The 26,669-nt window shown below is 40.6% G+C and overlaps 1 protein-coding gene across 4 annotated transcripts in view; it reads right to left on the bottom strand.

Annotated features, from left to right (window-relative positions):
• ABCC4 (ATP binding cassette subfamily C member 4) overlaps positions 1-26,669 on the bottom strand; it is a 252,819-nt gene that overhangs the window by 2,181 nt on the left and 223,969 nt on the right. For all 4 annotated transcript variants that reach the window (XM_007667967.4, XM_029073683.1, XM_029073686.2 and 1 more), the window contains 3 exons: positions 18,403-18,575; positions 16,981-17,086; positions 4,939-5,073 (listed from right to left, as the gene is read on the bottom strand). In XM_007667967.4, the coding sequence (XP_007666157.2) occupies positions 4,939-5,073; positions 16,981-17,086; positions 18,403-18,575 (414 nt within the window). The remainder of the gene's footprint in view (positions 1-4,938; positions 5,074-16,980; positions 17,087-18,402; positions 18,576-26,669) is intronic.

Below are 26,669 nucleotides of genomic sequence, written 5' to 3'. Positions count from 1 at the left end.
TTTATAAACTATGATTGACAAGCATTGAAACTCCGGGGCATACGTATGAAATTCCCTGGCATTTAATTTGTGCTGCAAAGCAGTTATAGGACCTATAGAAATGTGATCTGAGGATAGTGCACCACAATAATGAAAAGAGAAGCAAAAGCTTTAACAATGACTCAACCAAGCAACTTCTCTAAAATGTAAGATGATACCAAATAATAGGACAGTTCTTTGCCTACCCTTTGAGTTCTTGAATCTACCAATTTCTAGCTGAACTAGAAGAGATACAGGTTTCCTGATAAATGTATAATCAGAACATAAAGGAAATGAAATGCTGTCAAGTTTCACTGTTCCACAATCATCAGTTTTTAGTAGCTGTATCATATCTCTGTTCCTTGACAGATGTGCATAACAAAATGGAATAATGTCAAGATTTGTGTGCTCTTATCTAAAAAAATGCTTTTGGGTGAAAAAGGACTTCAAATGTAATTTTTTCAAAGAAGAATGTGAAAAGTTTTGTTTGAGTCTTTAAAACAGAAAATGCACCATCTAGCTAAGGCTGACACGTGTCATAAGTTAAGTCCCATATTACCACTAACCTGAACCTTTTGTATGAAACATGCCCCCTTAGGTATTTGTGAGTGCTATCAACACAGTCGTTTTTGGCCCTCTTCTGTTCTCCATTTACGCTCACTCCCTTGGTGAACTCATTCACTCCAACGGCTTCAACTATCATCTCTATGCAGATGACACACAAATCTACATCTCCGCCCCATTCTCTCCCCCTCCCTTCAGGCTCATATCTCCTCCTGCCTCCAGAACGTCTCCACCTGGATGTCCGCCTGCCACCCAAAACTCAACATGTCCAAAACTGAGCTCCTTATCTTTCCTCCCAAGCCGTCCTCTTCCTAACTTCCCTATCACTGTGGATGGTACGACCATCCTTCCCGTCTCTCAAGCCGGCAACCTTGGTGTCCTCCTTGACTCAGCTCTCTCATTCACCCCACACATCCAATCCATCACCAAGGGCTGCCGGTCTCACCTTTATAATATCGCCAAGATCCGCCCTTTCCTCTCCACCCAAACGGCTATCTTACTGGTAGAGGCTCTCATAATATCCCGGCTGGATTATTGTGTCAGCCTTCTCTCTGATCTCCCTTCCTCCTGTCTCTCCCCACTCCAGTCTGTTCTTGATTCCACTGCCCGGATCATCTTCCAGCAGAAACGCTCCAGGCATGTCATTCCCCTCCTTAAAAACCTCCAGTGGTTGCCTATCAACCTCCACACGAAACAAATACTCTTCACTCTTGACTTCAAGGCTCTCCATCATCTTGCCCCCTCCTACCTCACCTCCCTTCTCTCTTTCTACTGCCCACCCTGCACGCTCCGCTCCTCTGCCACTCACCTCCTCACCATCCCCTGTTCTCGCCTATCCCACCGTCGACTCCTGGCCCAGGTCCTCCCGCTGTCTTGGAATGCCCTCCCTCCTCACCTACGCCAAACTCTCTTCCCCTCTTCAAAGCCCTACTGAGAGCTCACCTCCTCCAAGAGGCCTTCCCAGACTGAGCGTCCCTTTTTCCCTCTGCTCCCTCTGCTGCCTCTCTGTCCCACTCTTCACCTCCCCTCAGCTAAGCCCCCTTCCCCCCTTTTCCCTCTGCTCCTCTCCCTCTCCCTTCCCCTCCCCTCAGCACTGTGCTCATTTGCTCATTTGTATATATCATTATTACCCTATTTATTTTAATGAGATGTACATCCCCTTGATTCTATTTATTGTTATTGTTTTTGTCTGTCTGTCTCCCCCGATTAGCCTGTAAGCCTGTCATTGGGTAGGGATTGACTCTATCTGTTGCCAAATTGTACATTCCAAGCACTTAGTACAGTGCTCTGCACATAGTGAGCACTCAATAAATACTACTGAATGAATATTTGGGGATATGAGACTTCATATACAACCAAGAATGTTGTAAACATCTGGTTTAAAAAACAAAGAATCCAATGGTGTGTAGGAAATCTAAGTATCATGTGTTGTTTTCTGTTTCCTCTCTGGGGGCATACATGCTCATCCTAACACTATCTTCCCTAGCAAAATATATTATTTGATTTAAGGTAAATGTAGGTCTTTCCCCACCAAAAGCTGGGTACAGTTTTGGCAACCTCAAGCAACCTCATTATAGCTCATTATTCATTAATAGATTTCTCATGAAGATTTGAAAAACATGTATTTCTCTACCAAATAGAAATTAATAAGAATCCTTGATAAGCACAAACACTTAAGTGAGAGGCCACCTCAGTAATATAAATATAGGAGAAACTTTCTTGGATTTTCCTTATAAGGCCTGCACAAGTTCACCACAACTTTTTCAAAGTGGCTTATACTGTATTGAGTGAGCACTACTACTGAATATATATGGAGGAGGGTCATGGTATCAAATGCTTCATAATGTTGGGGGTGGAGGGGTTGGGGAGGAAGAAAACAGGAAGAATAGTTATGAAACCTAGGTGAGGGTTAAAAAAATAAGAGACAAATATCAGGTGGGGCAGACAGGTGAATGACATTACTTTCCCTGAGGAGATGGTGCCCCAAATCTCTGCTGATTTGGGTTTACTAAAACAGACTTTTAGATGCTTTGAAGAGAAAGTCAGCAACACAGGAGTAAATAGCTGAATTTCCACTGTCCATTGGGCACGATACCATCACTACAATAAACATACTGCCCTCCAAGAAATCTGGTGAAGACTTGAGTAATACTCCTGAAACTAATGATTGCCAGATGCCTATCATCTTGCCTTAACCCCCAAGCTGGACAATCTTTCTTAAAAATGATTAACTTGGACTGGCATTTGGTTTGTTATGGAATTTCCATATAGAGGGGAGAATTACAAAAGACTGACAGTGGGTCAGTACTCAGAGCAAACTCTAACGAGACTCAACTGTCTTGGCAAAAGACCTTATCTTGGCAAAAGACCTTAACTCCAGTGATAAACCCAGCCTGAAAGCTCCAGTCCCACCTCTGCTCCATGACTCATTGCTGACCTTGGGCAAGTCACTTAACCTCTCTTTATGCCAATCGTTTCATCTTAAAATGGCATAGTAATATTGGTCTATTTTGGAGGAGTAATCAGTGGCTGAAAAGTAGGTTGAAAATAAAACCCTAAATAATCACTAGGTGTTACTTTTTTATTACTCTATAGTACAACACACCGAAAGAAATTGTTAACCTATGTAAAATGTCAGAACTAGGGTTACTCCAGGGCTTTCAATGAAACTATTAGTTCAGTGGATGAGGTCACCTGTTTGGCCTCTATGATTTCTTTCATGTTAGGCATAGCATTGTGTTTAATACTGTCCCTGGACCTCATCAAAATAGCAACTGTACATACAGAATAAAAAGAATGAAGGTTTGATGGGTGGAACACTATTTGGGAACTCCTTGGTCAGACTCTATACTTCACTTTGCCTTAGATTCCCAGTTTGTCAAAAGGGGATAACAATGTTGTCCTTCCATGCCTTTCATATAATCTGTCAGGGGAGTGTTTGCTTTGAATTGTGAAATTCTTAGAGTGCTCTGGAGCCCGGTTTTACTACGATCTGTTTTATGATGAGAACTTTAGTCTGAGACATACTTAGGTTGTTGCCTGCCTCAGGTGAGTGGCCCATGTACATGAGTATGTAGCTTTTATCCCTTCCATTTCCAAAGATAACACTACCAGGGGTGACGGTAAGCTGCAGTCGTCTGGAATACCCCATTGGCAAAGTGCCAGAATGGCTGTACCGGTGTGAAAAGGAAGTCGCCTTTTAGTTTTCTTTCCTACTGGTGTGGGGACTGGGTGGCAGTGCACCCAGGTAGGCAGACAGCCACCAGTACAATTGTCTGCTGCGGTAGCAAGCCCGGCATAGTTCCGGAGTGGGAGTGAGCTGGCGCGGAAAAATCCCTGGCTCCAGCTCTTCAGTTTTCTCTCATCTGGCTTCTCCCCCACTGGTGCCATGCCTGACCATTCCCTTCCCCCTTCCCCCTCACCGCAAGTGGGGATATTGTAGAATTAAGTGTTCAGCCTTGGGGAGGAGAATGGGGGTCATCCCCAGGGTGGGAATTGGTGAATAGAAGGAATACATGAAACTAGACTAAAAGTGTCTGGCATCAGATAGGGGTTAGACCTGCAGTAAACAGACATGTTTATGTCAAGTCACCTGACCATCCATCCTACAGACCAACCAATGCATGTAAAGTTTTAAAATTATCTGTGGAGAATCCACATCCCTTGCCAGGCTTTACCTAGTAATACAATGACCATTTCCTGAAATGACATTAAATGATTGTGATCTGTGTTGGAAAGCAAATTTAAAAGAATATTAGGGTGCTCTAAGAGAAGATAAGAACTTGCCCAAGAAGATAAGAATTTTCTTGGTAGGTGTAGGAAAAAATAAGAGTTCACCTTTGTAGTTTTTTATTCCTCAAAACATTTTAACTTCCAAATAAAAATGTACTTAATTGATTAAAGAACATATTTTCAATGTACTGTATATTTCTGTGATTTTATCACCATCTGTTCTCTGCATGACCATTACCTAAAATGCTGGATCTGTCAAAAAAATTGAAGGGAAATTTTCATGTGAGCTCTTGAAAAAAAAAAAGGTTACCATGAATCTCAAATAGCAATAATCTGAATTATTCACAGTGGGAACATCTTTTCACAGTGTGAATCTTCCTAAAAGTTTGTGTCATCAACACACCTGGAGCCTCCCTGGCTAAGCCTTTGCAAGACTGATTTTAACTTGGGTTATATTTTTAAGCCTAGTTATGGAGATTTGAGTATGGAGGTTTATAATTGAAAAGCTGACAGGCCCCTAACTATAGTGGAGCACACAGTATTTGTTACAATACCCAAAGGTGCCAAGATGTGAAAAGTGAACTGTTGAGACAAATTTAATTATGCCTTCTCGGAAACACTTACTTGTTTTGCTGTTTCAGTGAGGGCAGCAGCTTCAGCTTTTCCCACTTGTTGCAGCATCTTGTAAAACAGACTCTCTTTATTTTGCAGTAAAACATATGGCTCATCATATTCTTTCAGTCTTCCTCCGTCCAAAACCTGTATTCAGCAAAAGCAAACCCAATAAACCACATTGTTCAGCTCTGCTTCAGAAAAGCATAGGGAAGATGGTCTGAGTAGTAAACTTTGATAAGGCATTCAGCTGTACTGATGGCCTGATTTTCATAAGCCGGGGGGACGGAGGGAAACGGGACATAGAACGCCTTTCAGCCTACTCTTTGATTCCAAGTCCACAGAGCATACCAATGGGTCATTCTAAGGTCCATGATTATTACTATTATCCTGAAGCAAATCCATAGGAATTTGTGTTTGAAAATTGTTTCTCAAATCATTTTCCTTAGGCAATTTTTGAGGAATGGGGTCTTCTAAACAATATCCTTTTGAAGGTATACTTTTATGGAATGTAGAAAATCAGAAAACTTCATTATTTGTTTCACATTTAGACTCAGGTTGAGAAAGAAAAATTCCCAGCTTTTAATTTTGTGGGCAGAGGTGTAAGTAGGAAAGGGTGAGTTGGGCAGCTCAGATAGGAGTGACTAGAGGACTTTATCCCCACCACCCCTATTCCCTCCCTCTGCTCTACCACCCTTCCCACCTTACAGGATTTGTGTATATATGTACATATTTATTATTCTATTTATTTTATTAATGATGTGTATATATCTATAATTCTATTTATTTATTTTGATACTATTGATACCTGTCTACTTGTTTTGTTTTATTGTCTGCCTCCCCCTTCTAGACTGTGAGCCCATTGTTGGGTAAGGATTGTCTCTATCTGTTGCTGAATTGTACTTTCCAAGCACTTAGTCCAGTGCTCTGCATACAGTAAGTGCTCAATAAATACAATTGAATGAATGAATGAATGATCAGTTCAGGCCCCATGGCTTGACCACTGGGGGGAGAGCACATATGGGAGAAGGAAGAAAAAGGGAAACGAAAGGCAGTGCATGAGCAGCACTGTTAGAGTCAGTGCTCATCTCCCCTTATGGAAGCACTGAGGATGAAAGAGAGATCAGAGGCGGAGGAGAGAACTTTGGTATAAAGTACCTAGTTATGGCACTGAATATAGGGGCTACGCTGTTAGAAGGGGAAGAGAAAAGTCACAGCGCCTGGACAAAGAGATGACCCATTACAGCAGAACTATGCAGTTTCAAGAAAAAGCAATCTGGCTGATAGAACCAGCACCATAATAATCGCTGTAATAGTATTTGTTAAATGCTATGTGCCAAGCACGTTACTGAGTACTGGGGTAGATACAAATAATCAGACCAAGCATAGCCACTGTCCACATGGGATTCACAGTCTATTTAATCCTCATTTTACGGTTGAGGAAATTGAGGCTCAGAAGTCAAGCGACTTGCCTAAGATCATCAAGCAGGTAAGTGGCAAAGCTGGAATCAGAACCAAGTAGTCTGACTCCCAGGCCTGTGCTCTTTTCTCTACCCCACACAGCTTCTCAATTGGATAAGACTGAAGGTTTAAACTGCCAAAAGTTTTTCTGACTCTTGGACCTGTGCTCTTTCGACTAAGCTACACCATATCTGAAATAGGTGGTAAATTTTCTAAAACTGCCATTGGGATCGCTATTATGGGTAATCAGCACAGCCGCATGAGGGGATGTGAAAGGTAAATGCTCTTTCATTTGATGGAGCACAACATGTCCAGAAGACAGGAAAGCAATTGACATGTCTAAAATCTGCTCTCAAATTGAGTGATACACCCAGTTCTTCTCTAATGGGGGGGTATTCTTGTAAAACCCCATGTTAAGGAAAACTAGTACCGCTGCACACACCCATGTCCAATGTTACTTGGATTCTCACAAGTGTTTCTTCTGACGCTGGGCCACAATGCATCCCAACACACTGGTACTGTTAGAAGAACGTTGCTTAATTCTCTAACAGCCTTCTAGCCAAAAATCATAGTGAAAACACGTGTTTTGGCAGAAGTGTGTGTACTTGGAAAACCAGGGAAAGGGTGCCAACAGAATTCCTTGGTACACAGAACAGCTCTGGAAATTCCACCTTCTTTTTGTCAGTGACAGTTAAAGAATGAGTTAAGACAGCCTGCATGTAATTCCCGTGATACCGGCATACATAGAGAGACTTTCCAGTATTCACGGCCTGAATATCTATGTGGTGGAGAATTCAGGTCTTTTCTTTACCATCTCCCCTATAATGTCTGTCTTTTGGGTACCATGGAACTCCTCAGCATCCTAGCAGAGGGTACATATGCAAAAGGGAGAAGTAGCGTGGTCTCCTGGAAAGAAGAAGGACCTTAGAGTCAAGGGACCTGGGTTCTAATCCTGGATCCTCCCCTTGTCTGCTTTGTGACCTAAGGCAAGTCACTTCACTTCTCTAGCCTCCAATATCTTCACCTATGAAAAGGGGTTGAATACCTGTCCTCCCTCTTACTTAGACTGCATGCCTCAGCACGGGGCCTGTCAGACTTGATCATCTTGTATCTACCCTAGTACTTGGTATAGTGCTTGGCAAAGAATAAGTGCTCAATAAATACCATTGATTGATTGATGAAAAAATACCATAATTATTATCATAATTATTACAGATAAAATGGTACTTAAACCTATTCATTTTTCAACGTCAAATGCAGTTTTGGTTAAAAAATACTTTATGTTGGTAGAAAAGAGGTTGAAAGTTTGACTAAAATGAGAAATCTGCATTATTTCTGGGTTTCATTTATTCAGACTATTCCAACCCCTTATTACTATGGATAGTAAAAAACAAACAAAAACTAATGAAAACCATTACAAAATCAAGTTATAGTACTGAATTTAAAACATGCCTAGAATAAATTATTCTTAATCTGTAACAAATACTGCAAGCTTCCAACCAAAACAGGTGCTGTTTTTGTAAATCCCACTATTTATATTACTTCACTCCCATATTATTTATATTACTTCACTCCCATATTATATAATCTGAATTATTTATTAAGTTTCATGAAGAGTATTTTCATGGTAATCTTTTGTTTGGCTACAGTGAATCCCTATTAGAGAAGCTTTCTCAAAAGAGTTTAAGAATAATTGAATCTGTAATTTATACATAATAATTAAAATGTCCTATAATTTGGCATTCCAATTTAGAAGCCCTGAATGTGTAATTTTCCTTAAGTATGGCACCATAGACTGCAACTACTCCTTATGAAATTAAAGAAAAAAAATTCCCTAAATACAGGTCTCTCTCATACTAAGAGCTATATACATAAAATGGACCAAATTACTATGTAAAATGATGGAACCTAATTTCTGCAAAAGTTGCAAGTAAACTGTTAAGAAGACTGTTAAGAAGACTGTTAAGTAAACTATTAAGAAGTTCTCCCAACATGGCCTGATGAAAATAAACTCTCAAATTGTGAAACATTGGCTTCATTTTCTCAAGGAAAAAAAATATTAAATTGCTGCACTTTGTTTATAAAAAAGATATGTCCAAAGGTTTAAGAGAGCCAGAAAACATCTCGGTAGCTTCCTAGCCATCTCAGGACTGGAGGAAAGAGGAACCAGATTCTAATCCCAGCTTGCCACTTGCCTGCCATGTGACCAAGGGTAGGTCACACCTTCTGTGATCTCAATTTCTTCATCCATAAAAAGGAGTTAAAATGCCTGTTCTCCTTTTTCCTTCATCTGTGGAATATCTGTTCTCCCCTTTTGACTGTGAGCCCCATGTGGGGCAAGAACTCTCTGATTGTTTTGACTCTACTCCATTGCTCAGCACAGTGCTTGGCACATCGAAAGTGATTACTAAATACAACTATGATTATTATTAGCATGTTTACTAATAAACCACTAACATGTTTACTTAGCAGGGCCTGAGAAAGGGGTGAGGCGGCCAGGGAATTCGGCCAGGATTCTGGTCCTTAGGCTGCTCAAGCCCTCTGCTCACTGTGGGCAGGCACGGCAGGTAACGGTGAGGCAGGTTTTTTTTTGTTCTTTTCAGTGGACTTTGTTTTGCACTTACTGTGTACCAGGCACTTTTACAAATGCTGGGGTAGACACAAGCTAATCAGGTTGGATCTAGTTCATGTCCCACATGGGGCTCACAATCTTAATCTCCATTTTACAGATGAGATAACTCAGGCACAAAGAAGTTAAATGACTTGCCCAGGGTCACACGGCAGTCAAGTGGCAGAATTGGGATTAGAACCCAGGTCCTTCTGACTCCCAGGTCTGTGCTCTACTCACTAAGCTATGCTAAGGGGGTGCAGACCTAGGCATAGCTCCAGGAAGAGAAGCCATGGCCTTCCCTGGACAGCTCCTCTGCCTTCCTCTTCTTGCCCCTTCACCAAATTCCCCCTGGTCTCACAAAGATGCAAGAAGAGTATGATGAAGGCCCCTCACTGCCCTCGTACAGGTTCTGATAATTTGAAATTGGAAAGTTAGAGAAATTCTTTGTTTTTTTTTAAGTGCTTACTATGTGTCAGGCATTGTACTAAACACTGGAGTAGATCCAAGCTAATCAGGCAGGACACAACCCATGTCCCACACGGGGCTCACAGTCTTAATCCCCATTTTACAGATAAGGTAACTGAGGCCACACAGCAGACACATAGTGGAGACAAGATTAGAATTTAGGTCCTCTGACTACCAGAGCTGGGCACTGTCCACTTGGCCATGGTCTTTTCTTCATTGCTGGCCTGAAGATACAGGAGAAATGCAAAATAAAATTCAGATCATTTTATTAGTTACTCAGATCTTTTGCTTTGTCAAAACAAGAAAATAAACCATCATGCATTATATGTGAGAGTCATCATTATCGTTAATGATAGATCCCATCTTCATGCCAGGAAATGATCAGTGATTATGCTTTGATGGCACTTCTATCCAGACACAATTATGGTAACTTAATTCAGAGGCTCAGACTTTTATATTTGAGTTTGACTTAAAATTTTAGCTTTTGCCAAAAATCCCAATGCAAAAAACCCACAATAATCCCCCTCAGATGGAAATGCCAAAATCTCAGGGGCTGAAATGAATTTAAAATTGAAGATGTCTGACTAAAACAGACAAAAGATCTGTTTCTCCCATTCTCTGATACAAATGAGAGTTTAGAGATGATGGGACTGCATATATGGAAATTATTTATTCATTTAAAAATAATTTATTCCTATTTTCCCACTATTGAGCCTATTGCTTACAAATTTATGTCTGCTTGTCTTCACCATTAGATTATAAACTCTCCGATAATTTTGACTTTGGCTGAATAAATTCGGCTGATAAATTGTTCTAATCCTGGCTCTAATCCTAGCTCCACTACTTGTCCGATGTATGTGACTTTGGGCAAATTATTCATTCATTCAATTGCATTTATTGAGTGCTTACTGTGTGTAGAGCACTGTACTACGCTTAACTTCTCTGTTCTTCATTTACCTCATCTGTAAAATGGGGATTAAGACTGTAAACCACATAGGGGACAAGGGCTGTGTCCAACCTGATTAGCTTGTATCTATTCCAGCATTTAGAACAGTGCCTGGCACATAGTAAGTGCTTAACAAATACTACAAAAATAGTCACCTAACTTCTCTGTGTCCCAGATTCCTCATCTGGGAAATGGGGAAAAATACCCATTCTCTCTTCAATTTAGAGTTTGGGCCTGATGAGAGACAAGAACAAGTTCGACATGAATCTCTTGTATCACCCAGTGCTTAGTACATAGTAAACACCTACCCAATATCACAATTATTATTATTGCCTAATATAGTGCTCTGTCCATAGTAGGTGCTCAGTATTTACTGGTGATGTTACCAAGAGCTTCAGCCTGCTTCACAAAACATAAAATAATATTTGGGCTCTTATTAACAGTAGTGAATGGTTGAGATCACCCACAAATTAAAGTGGAATCTGATATTCATTTTAAAATGAAAAAAAAAGGTGTCTCACACCAGACAACAAGATAAACTGAAAATTTCAAACTTCTGGCATTCCCTGGGTTTCTTTGCAGGGTCATGTATTTTCACTAAACTAAACTAACAATTTTCCAGAGATAATAATAATAATAATAATAATAATGTTGGTATTTGTTAAGTGCTTACTATGTGCCGAGCACTGTTCTAAGCGCTGGGGTAGACATAGGGGAATCAGGTTGTCCCACGTGGGGCTCACAGTCGTCATCCCCATTTTACCGATGAGGGAACTGAGGCACAGAGAAGTTAAGTGACTTGCCCACAGTCACACAGCCGACAAGTGGCAGAGCTGGGATTCGAACTCATGAGCCCTGATTCCAAAGCCCGATCATTTCATCTACTCCAAATTTCCTGAAATCATCCAAACCATCCAAAGGGCAAGGGTCATATGGAGGCTATCAATCAGTCATATTGAATCTGTGCCCTAGGAAAGGGTCACTTCACCTCTCTTCCAAACTAGTAGGTCTAAATGCAGAGAGAGAGAGAGGGGAAGGGGCTTAAAAAGCAGAAGTTCTTCTCTATGGTTCAAAGGGTAGAAATTCCCTTCCTCTTCCCTCAAGCCTCTGATAGTAATAGCAATAATAATAATAGTAAGTTGTGATATTTGGTATGTGTGAAATGGAGGTGGATACAATAAAATCTGATTAGACACAGTCTCTGTCCCACATGCAGCTTATAGTCTACAGGGGAGGGTGAACAGGCAATTAAATCCCCATTTCAGACAAGAAAACAGAAACAAAAAGGGACTTGCCCAAGGTCACACAGACAAGTGGCAGAACTGGGATAAGAACCCAGGTTTCCTGACTCCCAGGCTAATGCTTTTTCCATTAGGTCATGCTGGTATTCTAGTTAGGACAAGATATTTTTCTCCTAGGAAAGGTGTGGACTAGCCTAGGATGATATTTTGTCAAGTGAGATGGTGCTGCTTCTCCACTTCCTGTTTCCTTGGGATAAGTCTGCTGGACTATAAAATCCTTAAGGGCAGGGATCATGTCTTCTAACTTCGATGTACTCTCCCTTCCCATGTGCTAAGTATAGTCCTCTGTAAATAGTAATAGTAATGGTAAATAGTAAGTGCTCAGTAAATTCTACTGACTGACATTCTCAATGAAGATTTATGAATTGATTCTCTAATAGCTTTTTTATATAAACTTCAGGAAATATATGCAGAAAAACTCACCTATTATTATTAGAAGATAATGCTACTAAGGGTCAAAATTTAGTCAGACATACACATTTGACGGAAAAGGTAACTGTGAAGTAAAGTGCAGGGCCTGATACTTTTTTAAAATTGGCCCTAATCTTCCATTACCACACCTCTTTTCATTTATATCTAATTTCTTACACACTATTAGGTGAGAGTTATTTCCCATATACATATTATGATTTGATTTCTGAAAAAACTGGAATTAAACCTCTTGACATTTTGGGGGAAAGAAAAACATATAACTATAATGACAGTGGTGTTACAGATAAATAATGTCCCTTAGGGAAGAGTTTTTAAAGTGTGGGAATATATATACACATAAATATACACTAAGTTTCTGCTTCTTAGACACTCCTTTGTGGTCCTTTCAGGTAACAATGAAGGGGGGGCGGTCTATGTTTATGGGAAGGTGACAATTATAGATCCAAGGATAAGTAGCATTACGTAGGTGCTAATAAAAGGAACCACTCCAAATGTTCAGAAAATCTCTTTGACCATAATAGCTAGTTTAATTCTCTGGGTCTTTTCTCCATAATTAATTCTAATAAAAATCTCAATTCATAAGGATGATTGTGAAGTCTATGATTCAGATTAGGAAGCCAACTATGTCTGGGAAAGAGGAAAATGACACAGTCTTGGGAATCAGGCCACGTGAGTTCTGATCTAAACTCAGCCACTTGGAAGCTGTGTGACCTTGGGCAAGTCATTTAACTTTGATGTGCCTCAGTTTCCTCATCTATAAAGTAGGCACTGAAAAACCTATTTTCCTTCCCCATGTGTGATAGCAAATGCAACTATTCTGATTATCTTGTATATACCCCAGTGTTTAGTCTAGTGTTTGGCACATAGTAAGTGCTTAAAAATACCACAATTCTTACTATTATTATTTTAGATGGAATGGAGCAAACAGTTAAGAATCCTTTTTAGTCCATTCCTTTTTATTCCATGTAGGTAGACTGACAAGTAACTTCTGTTGAAACCTGGAACCTGACATATCCCAAACTTAAATGCCCTTTCCTTCCCTCTCAGTGATCCTGGCAGGCTGGGGGAAAAGAGTTTCGGATTCAGGTCTCCTAGTCTTTTGGGAAATCTTTCCTATAAATCCCAGGATGATGTGGAATTTAAAGTCAGTCACCACATAACTGAACTTGCTCCAGCCTGGATGAGGAAACCAGGCATTAAGTGAGTAGGAGCAGCTAGGGATTGGTGCAAGACAGGAAGCTGGCAAGAGTCACAATTTTGGGATATTTTCTATTTATAAAGTTGCCAGGGCTGCCTACAAAAATCTATGACTGTCCTGGCTAAACCTGGATATCTGTTCAGCCTCTAGAGTGCTGGTGACTTCCCTGGGCTGGTCACAATTACTTATCCACACTTTTTTCTCCAAGGAAAAACTCATTCATATTTGCCAACAAGTGGGGAGGGGATACTCTGCCCCTGGCTCAAAAGTTTTGGGGCTGAACTCAGCAAGACAAGACATGAGAATAGATATGCATGTGCCAGCACTGGTGACTGGCTGACTTGAGCACTCTTCGCTCCTCTAATGCCAACCTACTCACTGTACCTCCATCTCGTCTACCTTGCCGCCGACCTCTTGCCCACATCCTGCCTCTGGCCTGGAACGCCCTCCCTCTTCATATCCGATAGACAAGTACTCTCCTCATATTCAAAGCTTTACTGAAGGCACCTCTCCTCCAAGAGTCCTTCTCTAAGCCCACATTTCCTCTTCTCCCACTCCCTTCTGCTTCACCCTTTGCTCCCTTTATCCACCTTTCTCTCAGCCCTTATAACATTTACGCACATAATTTGCAATTTATTTATATTAAGGTCTGTCTCCCCTTCTTGACTGTAAGCTCGTCATGGGTAGGTAATGTGTCTACCAACTTCGTGGGCAGGTAATATGTCCACCAACTCTCTTACACTGTTATATTGTACTCTCTCAAGTGTTTAGCATAATGCTTTGCATGCAGTAAACACTCAGTAAATATGATTGATTGATTGATCAATTGATTGAGTGGTGTTTGGCTCCATCCCCGAGCCAGGCGGTGTGTTATCACTCTGAATCTCATTGGATGGTTCTCCCTAATGAGAAAATGGGTGAAGCCAGATGGGGGAGGAGGGTCTTCGGGTTCATCTCCGCTGCCTTGCTGCCATGGGTGGGTGGGCTGGCTCCCAGATCTGAACATTTCTCTGCTGGGGTTCTGGAGATGTGGAGAGAGGAGAGGAGAGGAGAGGAGGGAGGTAGCCTCAAATGACATTACCATACTTTGGGGTCAGGATTCATCCCTGTTATACAGAGGGGAAAGTAAAACTCTTTGTACATTCAAAGAGTTCCTTCAAGGACTAAGGCATGCTGGGATTCAAAGGACAGGCCTGTGCTATTGGATGAAAGACAAGAGGATTGCAATTAGCCAGCTAATCCCCAAACTACAGCATGGGAGCTGTATTTAATGTTCAGATAGTGATGAGTATTAGGAGAAAGAGGATTTCTAATTTGTCTGTGTTGCTCTATAGTTCTTCAGCAACTGAGCAAAAGTGGGAGATTAAAATGAGCCGTCATTATAAGTGCACTGTGTTTAATAAAGTTTCAACTGAAAGAACATTTTTATAAAGTAGCATTTCTAAACTCAACACATTAATGTTGCTTAATGAACCAAAACTGGGCAAATCCCTTTGGAGAGTGAACATTTAAACAAAGCTATTAATTAGATTGCAGTTGTTTCCTAACAAGTCTTTTGTTTGAGTTAGTGACAGTAAACAAAACCATATCCCTCAGTCTTTTGTACAGAAGTACTCACCAGTGAAGCAAAATTTAATTATTATACCTAAAACACTTGCAATTTCATGACTTTATTACGAAAATACTGCTGGTTATGCATTCATTAGCAAGCATCACTTTTCAAGTCCCAACCTGCACTTTTCTGCCCTCTCAAACATCAAGAGGTTCAGCTGCTTGTGTTTCCTAAAGTTGTTTTTAATGCTTTTTAAAATATCTCACTGTCAAGTAGGGTGGATGGCGGGAGTGGGAAAAGGGGGAGGAGAGAGAAAGGGCAAACAACATACCCTTTCATCACCAAGTCATTCCTAAACCTTTAGTTATTTCATGATGATGATGGTATTTGTTAAGCGTTTACTATGTGCTAAGCACTGTTCTAAGCACTGGGGTAGATACAAGGTAATCAGGTTGTCCCATGTGGGGCTCACAGTCTTAATCCCCACCGTACAGATGCCGCAACTAAGGTACAGAGAAATGAAGTGACTGGCCTAAAGTCACACAGCTGATAAGTGGTGAAGCCGGGATTAGAACCCACAACCTCTGACTCCCAAGCCAGTGCTCTTTCCACTAAGCCACGCTGCTCCTCTACTTCATGGTACTATAATAAGAAAGAGTACAGTACCAAGGCATTATTGAAAAACCAACACAAAAATGAAATAGCTTCATTGATACTGGGAAGACTCCTTTTGGGATCAGTGGGTGATCAGCTGCTCTTCCCTACAGACCTGAAGACTTATACTTAGCCTAAGTCAGGAGGCACCTGTCCCAAAGCAATGGCCACCAGAGGGAAAAATTTTACCATGGACAATCAGGTGCTTCCCAGAACCTGGACAATAATAATAATAGTGATAACACTAATAATAACAGTAATGTGGTATGTGTAGACACTATGTGCCAAGAACTGTACTAAGCATTGGGGTATTTACAATTAGACCAGACGCAGCTCTTGCCCCCAGAGCTTTTTGGGCTGGACACTCAGCCTTGCTCATCATCAGGGCTTTGAAAAGGGCTGAGAGATTTCAATCAGGGCTGAAAAGAGCCAAAATGGTAGCTTTATGCCCTATGAGCTCTTTGAAGCCTATCCTCTCCTGGTCAACATCTTTCCTTAAATTCTTGACCTCCTTTATCCTCACAGTCAAAAACTGGCCCTGTGACATAAATAATTAAAAAACCAAGTAAGTAAATGAATAAACAAAAAACTTTAAAGAATGGAAGAAGTAGTTCTACATGGAAAGGCAGACATAAAGCTGGGTTAGAGTAGTGAGTGAGGAACAATTAAAAGATTAGTATGGGAGGAGTGAAGAGCATGAGTGAGATGTAGTATGAAAGCAGTGAGTAAGGAAGGGGGAGACAGCTGATGGAGAGCCTTGATGCCAGAGGCTGGAAGTGTGTTTTTTTTTATGTGAGGAGAAATGGATAGGGTGTGGAGGCTTGTGAGGAAAACAGTGAGTTTCAAATGATTTTTTAGAATGATGATATGTGCAGCTGTATTCAGGGTGGACCAAGACTGGAAAGGTCCCTGCCGGGGGTCCTTTCCAGCTCATGGATTTAATGAATGGAAAAATTAGAATTGATGGCAGAGGGCTGGCAAACCAATGAACTCGGCTAGCTGAGGAAGGGCGAGCAACCTCCATCTATTTCCTCATTGTTTATCTGAGGAAGATGTATGTTTCTGGGCAGCAGCATTATGTGTGGTCATTAGCTCCTCTCCTTCCCAAACCACTTCTTTTGGGCATGCTAAGAAGATGTCAGAAGGGGGAGCAGAGAGGTAACAACTGCTCTGATGGTAGGTCATACGAAGTACTCACTTGCCACCCAATCCCTAACCAATTTTTAAGGATTCTCTCACTTTGCACAAGAGAAGAAATCCTTAATTTCACCCCCTAAAGCTATTCCTTCTGGTCTCAGTACATGACATCTTCTTCCTCACTTCCCTAGTCAGTTTTATCAAAAGGCTCATCAGTTTTACCAAAAGGCTCAGAAGACTGTTTATCATTGACTGCATAACTATTATTACTACTGCAGTAGCCACTAATATCCTTACCATTATCTTGTCGCTATCAATAATGGTGTTCAGCCTGTGTGCAATGGTCAGTACAGTGCATTGGTCAAACTTTTCACGGATTGTTTTTTGAATCAACTCGTCAGTTCTGAAATCAAGGGCAAAAAATGGAGATAAATATTTTAAGAAGTTTTAGAAACAGAGAACAAGTATTTGCCAAGTGAAAAATTAGTTTTTAAAAGACCTTATTTATTCCATAGAACATGTCCCCCAAATTATACACTAACTATAATTTTGTACTGTTATACTGTTACAGACTGATGCTTTCTCTGGACTCTTCCAAAGCAGGTTTTTTTATAAAATATTAAAAAGGATTTTGAGGAATTCTTTGACTAACACTCAATTTAGGTTATCATAAAGTTAAGATTGAATTACTATGTAATTGACACTTGAATTACATGGAGTCTACAAAATGATTTTTTATTATTTAATGAAATTTTTTTTCCACTTTAAAAAACTTAAGTATAAGAAAAAACAAAATGTAAATCTATGATAACTTACAATTACTCATACTTAAAATTTGATCTAAAACAACATTCTACAAAGCCTAATATAATATCTCAATTGTGCTTTAGCTAGCCAGTAATTAGTTATGGCAGTTGAGTTTTTTATTTTATGATGAATACAAAAATGAGACTCACTGTGGTTACAGAACATGTCTACTAACTTTGTTGTATTGTACCCTCCCAAACGCTTATTACAGTCTCTGCACACAGTAAGTGTTCAATATTTAATGCGATTGAGATACATAAAGATAGATATTAAAATAATTCCTGATATGTAGATTTTTAAAATTTATTTGCATAAATGACTTACGGCTTTCAAAGTTATGGGAAAGAATACAGGAGAACTCAGTTAGTGCAAGAATAGCTACGCTTTGTGGTTCAAGTGGATTGAACCTAAAGCCGGCTTACACAAGACTCCTGGTTTCTAGTCTAGGTCTGTAAACTGAATTTAGCAATTTGTGCATAAATGTATTTTCAGGCAGGGAATTTTCAAAAATGTAAAATGAAAAGACAAAAGCCCAAGATTAGAAAAAAGAGGAAAAACAACAAAAGCCAAAATTTACACACCTGAAGATAACAACTGTTACACCAAAATAGCAGAAAAGTATATTCTCCCCAGTTTTCTGCATTTATTGAGAGCTGAATTCAGGCCTCTTACACTCTTTTGTACAAGAGAAGCTTTTACTTGCTTCTATAAGGGTACTCATCATTTTTCATCATATTACTAAAATCATGGACCAAATACAGTTCTCATTTCTGCTTTCAAGAACTAGTAATGTCACTAAAAGAGCTAAGAGATCAACCCCATCTCCCAAACTTCAGAAATAATTTGGCTCACCATCAAATGTTTTACCAGTGAAATCATTGAAAGTTGTAGGACATTACTACTGTACTGTACCTTGGATCCACATTTGCTGTTGCTTCATCAATAATCAATATTCGATTTTTCCTGAGGATAGCCCTGGCAAGGCACACTAGCTGTCTCTGTCCAACACTAAAATTCGATCCTGACTCTGCCAGCTCGGTGTCCATTTTACTAGGAAGATCTTCTACAGCTTCTTTTAGTTGCACCTAGAGATACCAAAGCAAATGCCAAAAGTTACCTTGCAAAATAAATACTATCAAAACAGGAATATTAGCCAACTACGGAATTTCCAAAATTCTTTCCTTGAGGAGATGTTGTTCAAAGCACTCCAAGCCCATGAATGTTTCAGGATCTATTCAGGTTACTCCCAATAATGATAATTGAGAGCACCCTAATGACAAGTCAAGACAGAAATTTATAACTCGAGAGAACAGATTTTATGGGGTAGTTAGGTGGTTCCTTGATAGTATTAACATGCATCACCTTATTCGCTTCAGACTTTCTTACAAGACTTGTCATGAAAATCTCACTGCTTAGCAACAAATCGGCTAATATCTGTAAGGACCTCTATAATTGGAATAATTCTTTGGGTAAATTTTAGAAAACCTTGATTGCTCTTCACGCTTTGGTTGAAAAAGTAACTGTTGGATCCAAGGTTTTTTGAACATGTAATCTTATGGAAAGATTAGCAAATTGAGTAATTTCCCTTTTAGGAATATGCATTTTTTTTCTAGGATTGGAAGACAAGAGAGGGCTTTATTTGGGTCAATACACGAAGTGAAAAATAAGGGTTTAATATAATAACAGCTAGAGTGCAAACACCTAAGTAGGAAAAATTCTGAATCTTTTTTTTTGGAAAGAAAAAAAGAACATTGAGGGGGGGTGCGCACGCGCACACATGCACATGCACCCATATATTTTCATTACACTCACCAATCAATCCACCACTGATATTATTGAGCTCTTACTGTGTCCAGAGCACTGCACTAAGTGCTTGGGAAAGTACTATGTAATACAGTTGATAGATACAATTCCTGCCCACAAAGAGCACACAGTCTAAAGGGAGATTACACATACATATATGGAAATCTTAATATTACATATATGAAAATTATTAGGCCTGACAAAGTTTTTATATCCCTTAAAATTTGCCTTTCTCAACTCACATTATTGGGCTATGAGAATACAAGCATCCACTGAAATACATAAAAAGTTGTCCCACAGAAGTAGATTCATTGCCAACCTCAGGTGGTATATGACATAAACCATCTGTGAATGCCAGGGTGGTGGTAGGTGGGGCCTTCTGAAGATGGTGATTATGAGGCCCTGCTCAAATATATCCAACTCAAATTCACCACTTTGCTCAAAGAAAGCTGTGCTGTTGCCATTCTCAAAGGTGGTGGCATGAAAGGGGTGATCCACTAACACTCATGGACTCAGAGCAGAGTTGCCCGGAGTGCTTACATGAGGCAGGCAGCAGCAACATGGATGGCAGTAGAGAACGCTAACACAGACGTTGCATATGACATTGTATTTTACTATGTGTGCAGCATAATGTGACGGTGTCATGGAGAAACAGTGTGGCCTTTTGGAAAGAGCGGGGTTTTGGAACCAGAGGATCTGGGTTCTAGTCCTGGCTTCCCCACTTGTTAGCTGTGTGACCTTGGGCAAGTCACTTCATTCTTCTGGACCTCAATTACCTCATCTGTAAAATGGACATTAAGTCATCTTTCCTCCAATTTAGATTGTGAGCCCCTCCTGGGACAGGGACCGTTTCTAAGCCAATTATTTTATCTACCTCAGTGCTCAGCATATTGCCTGGCACATAGTAAGCACTTAACAAGTAACATTTAAAAATATGGGGGAGTATCTCAGGTCAGAGACTCCCATGAAAACCAGAGAAAAAGGGAAAATAAGACAGATTTGAAATTTTTTTTTTGAGGTCCCAAGCAAATTTTAATCCCATGGCAGGTGGCTGATTAAGAGACCATTTCTCTTGGGCTCTCTCACTCTAAGTTCATGGAGGAAACGGAAAATTGCAGTGCTTTACTCTCAAGCTTAACTCCATTCCTTTTGGGCTAGGGCAAAGTTGGTTGTTTTGTGGTAATCTGTCTTTATAGAATAGTGGTTATATGTAACTAATCTCTTAATTCCCTAAAATGATCTCACATACTACCACATTAGGTGGTGCAGATGTCCATGAAAATCTCTTTTGATGAGAAGATTCAATGGAGACAGTGTGCTGCTTTAGATTATACATTATCACAATAACAGGATCAATGAGTCAACACATTTCAAAATGACAGGCCAAAAGATAATCAATTGTGGCCCTAAAATGGGTACTACACAATTAAAGTAGGCAACAGCAATAACAAAAGGACTGGGTCAACTTTTGAGCCCCTTAGGCCCCAAGTTTTCTGTGATAATATTAGTAATAATAATAATAGCAATAATAATATTTGTCAAGTGTTTACTATGTGCCAAGCACAGTACTAAGTACTGGGTTAGATAGAAGATAATCAGGTTGGACACAGTCCCTATCCCACATAGGGCTACAGTCTAAGCAGGAGGGAGATTATGTATTGAAGTTCTCATTTTACACATGAGAAAACTAGGTAAAGAGAAGTGACTTGCCCAAAGTACCCAACAGATAAGTGGCAGAGCTGGGATTAGATCCCAGGTCCCCTCACTCCCAGGTCCATGCACTTTCTACTAGGCCATACTGCTTACTAAGTACCTGGAATCGTTTGCCCTGAAAGATAATTCCTGCATCCCCCTGCAGACTGAAATCACTGAGCAAAGCATTGGGACTTATATTTGACAGGTCCTTAAAGTCCCAGGTCTCACAGCAGTCAAGTGGCTGAGTCAGGATTAGAACCCATGACCTTCTAACTCCCAGACCCATGCTCTATCCACTACATCATACTGCTTCTAGAGAAGTAACACACCATAAGAAACCATGGGAGTCCTGCCTTTTGTGGTTCTATCTGTCAGATTTCAGGAAGGACCAACAGAGCTGGATGAGGTACATGAAAGTTGCAGGGAACACGGAATTATTGTTCACCAAATATCATGACGACAGGGTCAACAGGCACCAAAAGAACCTCATGAAGCTTGAAGATGATAGTTCCAGATTAGCATGCTGCAGAGTTAGTAAAGGAATTTTGTTGCCAGTGGAAGTAGTATAGGCTGAAAATATCAGTAGGTTCAAGAGTAGCTTGGGCACATTCCTGTGTTAGTACTATGTATCGGGTCCCTAAGGGGAGAGTTAGGCACCTAGATGGGAAATGCTTTAGTGATATTTACAATACATCCCTTACCAGGAATGGATGTCAAGGAATGTAACCATCATACAGCTCCTTCAAGCAACTTATCAAAGCCCGAGACAGACTACTGGGCAAGATGAAGCCCTTCCGGATTTGACCCGATAATGGTTTTGCCTAAGGTCTAAATTTCCATGCATTCCAAGTACACTAGCAGAATTGGAAACATTAGAAAATTTTTCCTTTGAAAACAAATTTGTCATCATCTTTTTTACAGTTAGGCACAAAATGCTGAAGTAGCAAGGTCTAGTGGAAAGAGCAGAGGTCTGGGTTTTAACCCCAGCTCTGCCCCCTACTTGCTCTGTGATCTTAGGCAAGTCACTTAACTTCTCTGTGCCTCAGTTACCTCATCAAATTGGGGATTAAATGCCTGCTCTCCCTCCCTCTTAGACTGTGAGTGCCATGTTTATACTCCTAGCACTTAGGAGAGTGTTTGGCACATAGTAGGCACTTAACAAATACCAAAATTATTATAATTAAGAAAATGGAAGAAATTGTGGCAATTCAAATCTTGCCCATACAAATGCCTGTCAGGGAAGGTGTTAAAAGTCTCATGTCAACCTTCTGTCTATCTTGCAGCACTGCTGTGAGCTGCTTGCCTTGTGACTTGCTAACTCCCATAGCCAAGCCCTGGCACATCCCAAAGCTTCCAGGGTTCTGTTCCCGTTGATCTGATTGTGAGAGGGCGTGGTGGTTGATGATCCTCTCTGATCCTCCCACAACCCGGCTATATTTTATTGCTTAAAGCTCTTGATATTAAATTGAGGCTATGTTTCTGTTTAGTTCAGTTTAATGAATTAATTTCCAGACTGTGTAGAGTGGGAGCTATTTATTTCACCATTCACATCACTTGCAAATGCCAGAATGAGCTACGATTACCAAAGAAACACTTGCCCTGCAGATGCTGCTATATGTGAATCAGGAAACTAGAAGCTAAAATAAAACTCCCAATTTTAAAATTAGCTATCTATATTCATAGTCCAATTTTACCAAATTTAAATACAACCTAGTAATCAGTTCCTTAGAGTTATTTTATTCAATAAACTCCCCGCCCAAAACTCCTAAATCCACACCTAGAGATCCATTCAAAACAAGTATTCTCTCTCTGACAGTGGCAACAGGATTCTTAGAGAAATCTTATAACAATTACTCTCTTAATGACTAGGGATGTGTAATCTTACATACCAAAGATCTCCCCTCAACATCCATACCTTTCCTTTTAGTTTAAATTCACATCAGTGATTCATCCAAACTCTTCTTGCATGAACTAAATTGTTAGTATTTGCAAGACTTGAGACCTGCTGATGATGTTAAATGCTTTTATAATATTTTTTGTGGTATTTATTAAGCACTTATTATGTTCCAGGCACTGTACTAAGCTCTAGGGTAATCTAATCAACCCATTAGGCTCACAGTCCTAATCCCCATTTCAGCACTGAGGTAACTGAGGCACAGAGAAATTAAATGACTTGCCCAAGGTCACACATCAGACAAGTGGCAAAGCTGGGATTAGAACGCAGGTCTTTCTGATTCCCAGGCCCGATCTATGAATTATGGTTTATAGCTGATGTGCAACAAAGATCATTTCCATTGTGCCCTGCTGTGGGAGCACTTTTTTAATGTTATTTGTTAAGTGCTTTCTATGTGCCAAGCACTGTACTAAGTGCTTGGGTAGATACAAGCTAATCAGGTTGGACACAGTCCATGTCCCATTTGGGGCTCACAATGTTAAACCCCATTTTACAGATGAGTAAACTGAGGCACAGAGAAGTTAAGTGACTTGCAGGCACAAAGGAGACAAGTGACAGAGTCGGGATTAGAACCCAGGTCCTTCTTACTCCCAGGCCTGCATTTTAACTCATGATTAAAAATGTCCTATAGCAACCCACAGCACATTGAAACAGACACAGGAACAGCACAGAGAAGGACATTCAAACCCCTATATTGTTTTCATAGCCCTTAAAAAAGCATTCGAGCAATTAACAGACTAGGATTCTGGTAATTGCTAAGCAAATTCTGCTGCCTTGAACAATTCTTAAAGATCCTGAGACCACCCTGTGAAAATAAAGTTGGTTGAGTCTGAGTTAAAGGTGACCCTTGGCCCTTTCCCCATCACCCAAGATAGATATGGGCCAGTTCAATAGACTTTATGCTAATATTTTTTGAATCTTGAAACTGGAGTCATAATCTATTTCTAATCAATCAGAGGCTCTTCCAAATTAACATATGGCAAATATCACCTAAAGGTTTTGAGACATTTCATCTAGGAATAGTGGTATGTTGATGACTGTGCTCTTGAGGCACAAGCATTATAAATTATGCAAAACAATGCACAAATAACTATGAATTGCTTTATAAAGTTGGCACAGCATTACGCGCTAAAATTAACCTAAAGAAAATCGAGATCAAGACCAAGTTAATACCCAGGAAATCCTATATACAATCAAAGGCTTTCACTGGCAAAAGAGAATTTAATATTGCTACCCAAACCTATATGTTACCTAGGTAGGACACTATTCAATGACACACAGATAGATAAAGAAATGAAGCACAATTAAAAAAAGGCCATCTAGCATGTCTTGTTTTTAATGGATGAGTTTGGCAACAAGAGGCTGTAATGGCATCCTGTACTCTATAAGATCATGTGATCTGGGCCTGCTACAAACGACACATCCAACTTGATTAGTTTTACCAGAACCTCCTATGAACAGTATTCAATATCATAGGTACACATGCCACAGGGTTGATGGGGCATGGTAATGGCCCCCACAGACTCTGCACCAAAGGGTTGATGTCATTAGCTTTGCCATCATTGTTTTTTGGGCAAAAAGGAGACACATGAATAACTTGCCCCTCCCCTTGGAACTAAAGAGAGACCTGAGGAGAAGCTAAGATGGTGACTTTTATTCCTCATCCTCTCCAGGCAGGACACAGTCCCCAGCCTGACCTGTTTTTTTTGTTGTTGTTTATTTTTTATGGTGTTTGTTAAGGTATGTGTCAAGCACTCCTATTAGTGCTGAGGTCAATATAAGTTAATCAGGGACAGGTTAGGCACTGTCTCTGTCTCACATGGGACTCACAGTCTAAGTAGAAGGGAGAACATGCACTGAATCCCCATTTCACAGTTGAGGAACCTGAGGCACATAGAAGTTATGTCGTTAGGGTCACACAGAAGGCAACTGTTGGAACCGGCATTAGAACCCAAGTCCTCTAACTCCCAGGTCTGTGATCCTTCCACTGTGATGTGCAGGGTTCTCATAATCCTCACCTGGATGCAGGGTGAGTCAGAACTTTTCTGGCCTCTTCCTCGACCATAATCCCATAATTCTCCTCCTAGGTGCTGTGAGGGCAAGCTGTCTCCTTCCCTTAGCTCCTGGGGTTGAGCTGCTCACCCTCCCCCCGGCCCCATTCATTAATTCACTTAAATTTATTGAGCGCTTACTGAGTGCAGAGCCCTGTACTAAGCGCTTGGAAAGTACAATTCAGCAATACAGCGAGACAATCCCTGCCCACACCGGGTTTACAGTCTAGAAGCGGGGAGACAACATCAAAAGTAGTAAGCAAGCATCAATATAAATAAATAGAATTATAGATATGTACATATATACACAAGTGCTGTGGGGTGGAGAGGGCAGTAGAACAAAGGGAGCCAGGCGGGGCGACGCAAGGAGGGGGGAGCTGAGGAAATGGGCGGCTTAGTCTGGGATGGCGTCCCCCAACAAGCAACCCACCTGCTGATAGAGATGCTGAGAGGCAGGCCGGTCAAACCAGAGCTTGGACAGACAAGGGGAAGATTATTCCTTTGAAAACAATGGATGAAGCTTGGTTCCATAGAAGACTTCAGGACCAAGAACTCACACGAAGGAATTCATTACAATTCAAATAAAAGACACAGCCTCAAGTGTCTCCCTTGCTAAACTGCAAGCTCCTCGAAGGCAGGGATCAAGTTTACTTTCTCTTTTGTACTCCCCAAAGAACTTAGTACATGGCTTAGCACAGTTTAAGCACACAGTAGATAGTCCTTGCCTTTCAAGAGATGATAATCCTGTTGAGGCTGTCAAAGCATGCTCAGACATTCTCCAGCTAGAATCCACCATTGTGAATGCTCTATGAGATACTGCTGAGGCCTATCTAATAGAAGAAATGTATGATGAAGGTAAACCTCTCTGGGGCCAGGATGGTGATTCAAACTGAGTGTATTCAAAATATCAACCATAAGCCGTTACTTGTAGAATTAATACTGTTAGAATTTCTGAAGAATTTTGGAGACATTTAGGGAATGCTTTTGAAGGAACTGCTTTAGAATTTATCCACCTAGAAGAACTCTTGAGTACGTCCTTTCCTTATTCATAAGGAATTTAAAGAAAATGAACCTGATTTTCCCAAGGGCATAGCTACGTTGTACTGGAGTGTGGCAGAGGGTATCGCCTTTTGGTGCCCTCTTCCCTTAAATGTCTAGACAAAGTGGCCTGGATCATGTTCATCAGGGACCAGCTAGTTGGGCTGAGAGTGGCCTAGTGGCCTAGTAGCCTAGTGGACAGAGCGAGGGCTTGGGAGTCAGAAGACCCAGGTTCTAATCACTGCTCTGCAACTTGTCTGCTGGGTGAACTTGGGCAAGTCATTTAATTTCTCTGTACCTCAGTTACCTTATCTGTAAAATGAGGATTAAGATTGTGAGCCCCATGTGGGACAGGGACTGTGTCCAACATGATTATCTTAGTATGGTGCCTGGCACATAGTAAGGATTTAAGAAATACCATAAAAAAACCAGATACCATTGACCAATGAACTGAAATGATCTTTTCTCTTCCTGTCCTTTTTCTCCTCCCTCACATTTTCCCCATTCTCTTCTTTTTTCCCTCTCAAATCCCTGATCCTTCAATGCACAGTCTCAAGTTTTTGGGGGGTTTGTTTAATGGATTTTGTTAAGTGTTTCCTATGTGCCAGGCACTCTTCTAAGCACTGAGGTAAATACAA

Source organism: Ornithorhynchus anatinus, chromosome 10, assembly GCF_004115215.2.
Source record: "Ornithorhynchus anatinus isolate Pmale09 chromosome 10, mOrnAna1.pri.v4, whole genome shotgun sequence".
NCBI classification, from domain to species: Eukaryota; Metazoa; Chordata; class Mammalia; order Monotremata; family Ornithorhynchidae; genus Ornithorhynchus; species Ornithorhynchus anatinus.
Note: the sequence above shows the minus strand (reverse complement) of the source record. Positions and strands in the feature narration are given on the sequence as shown.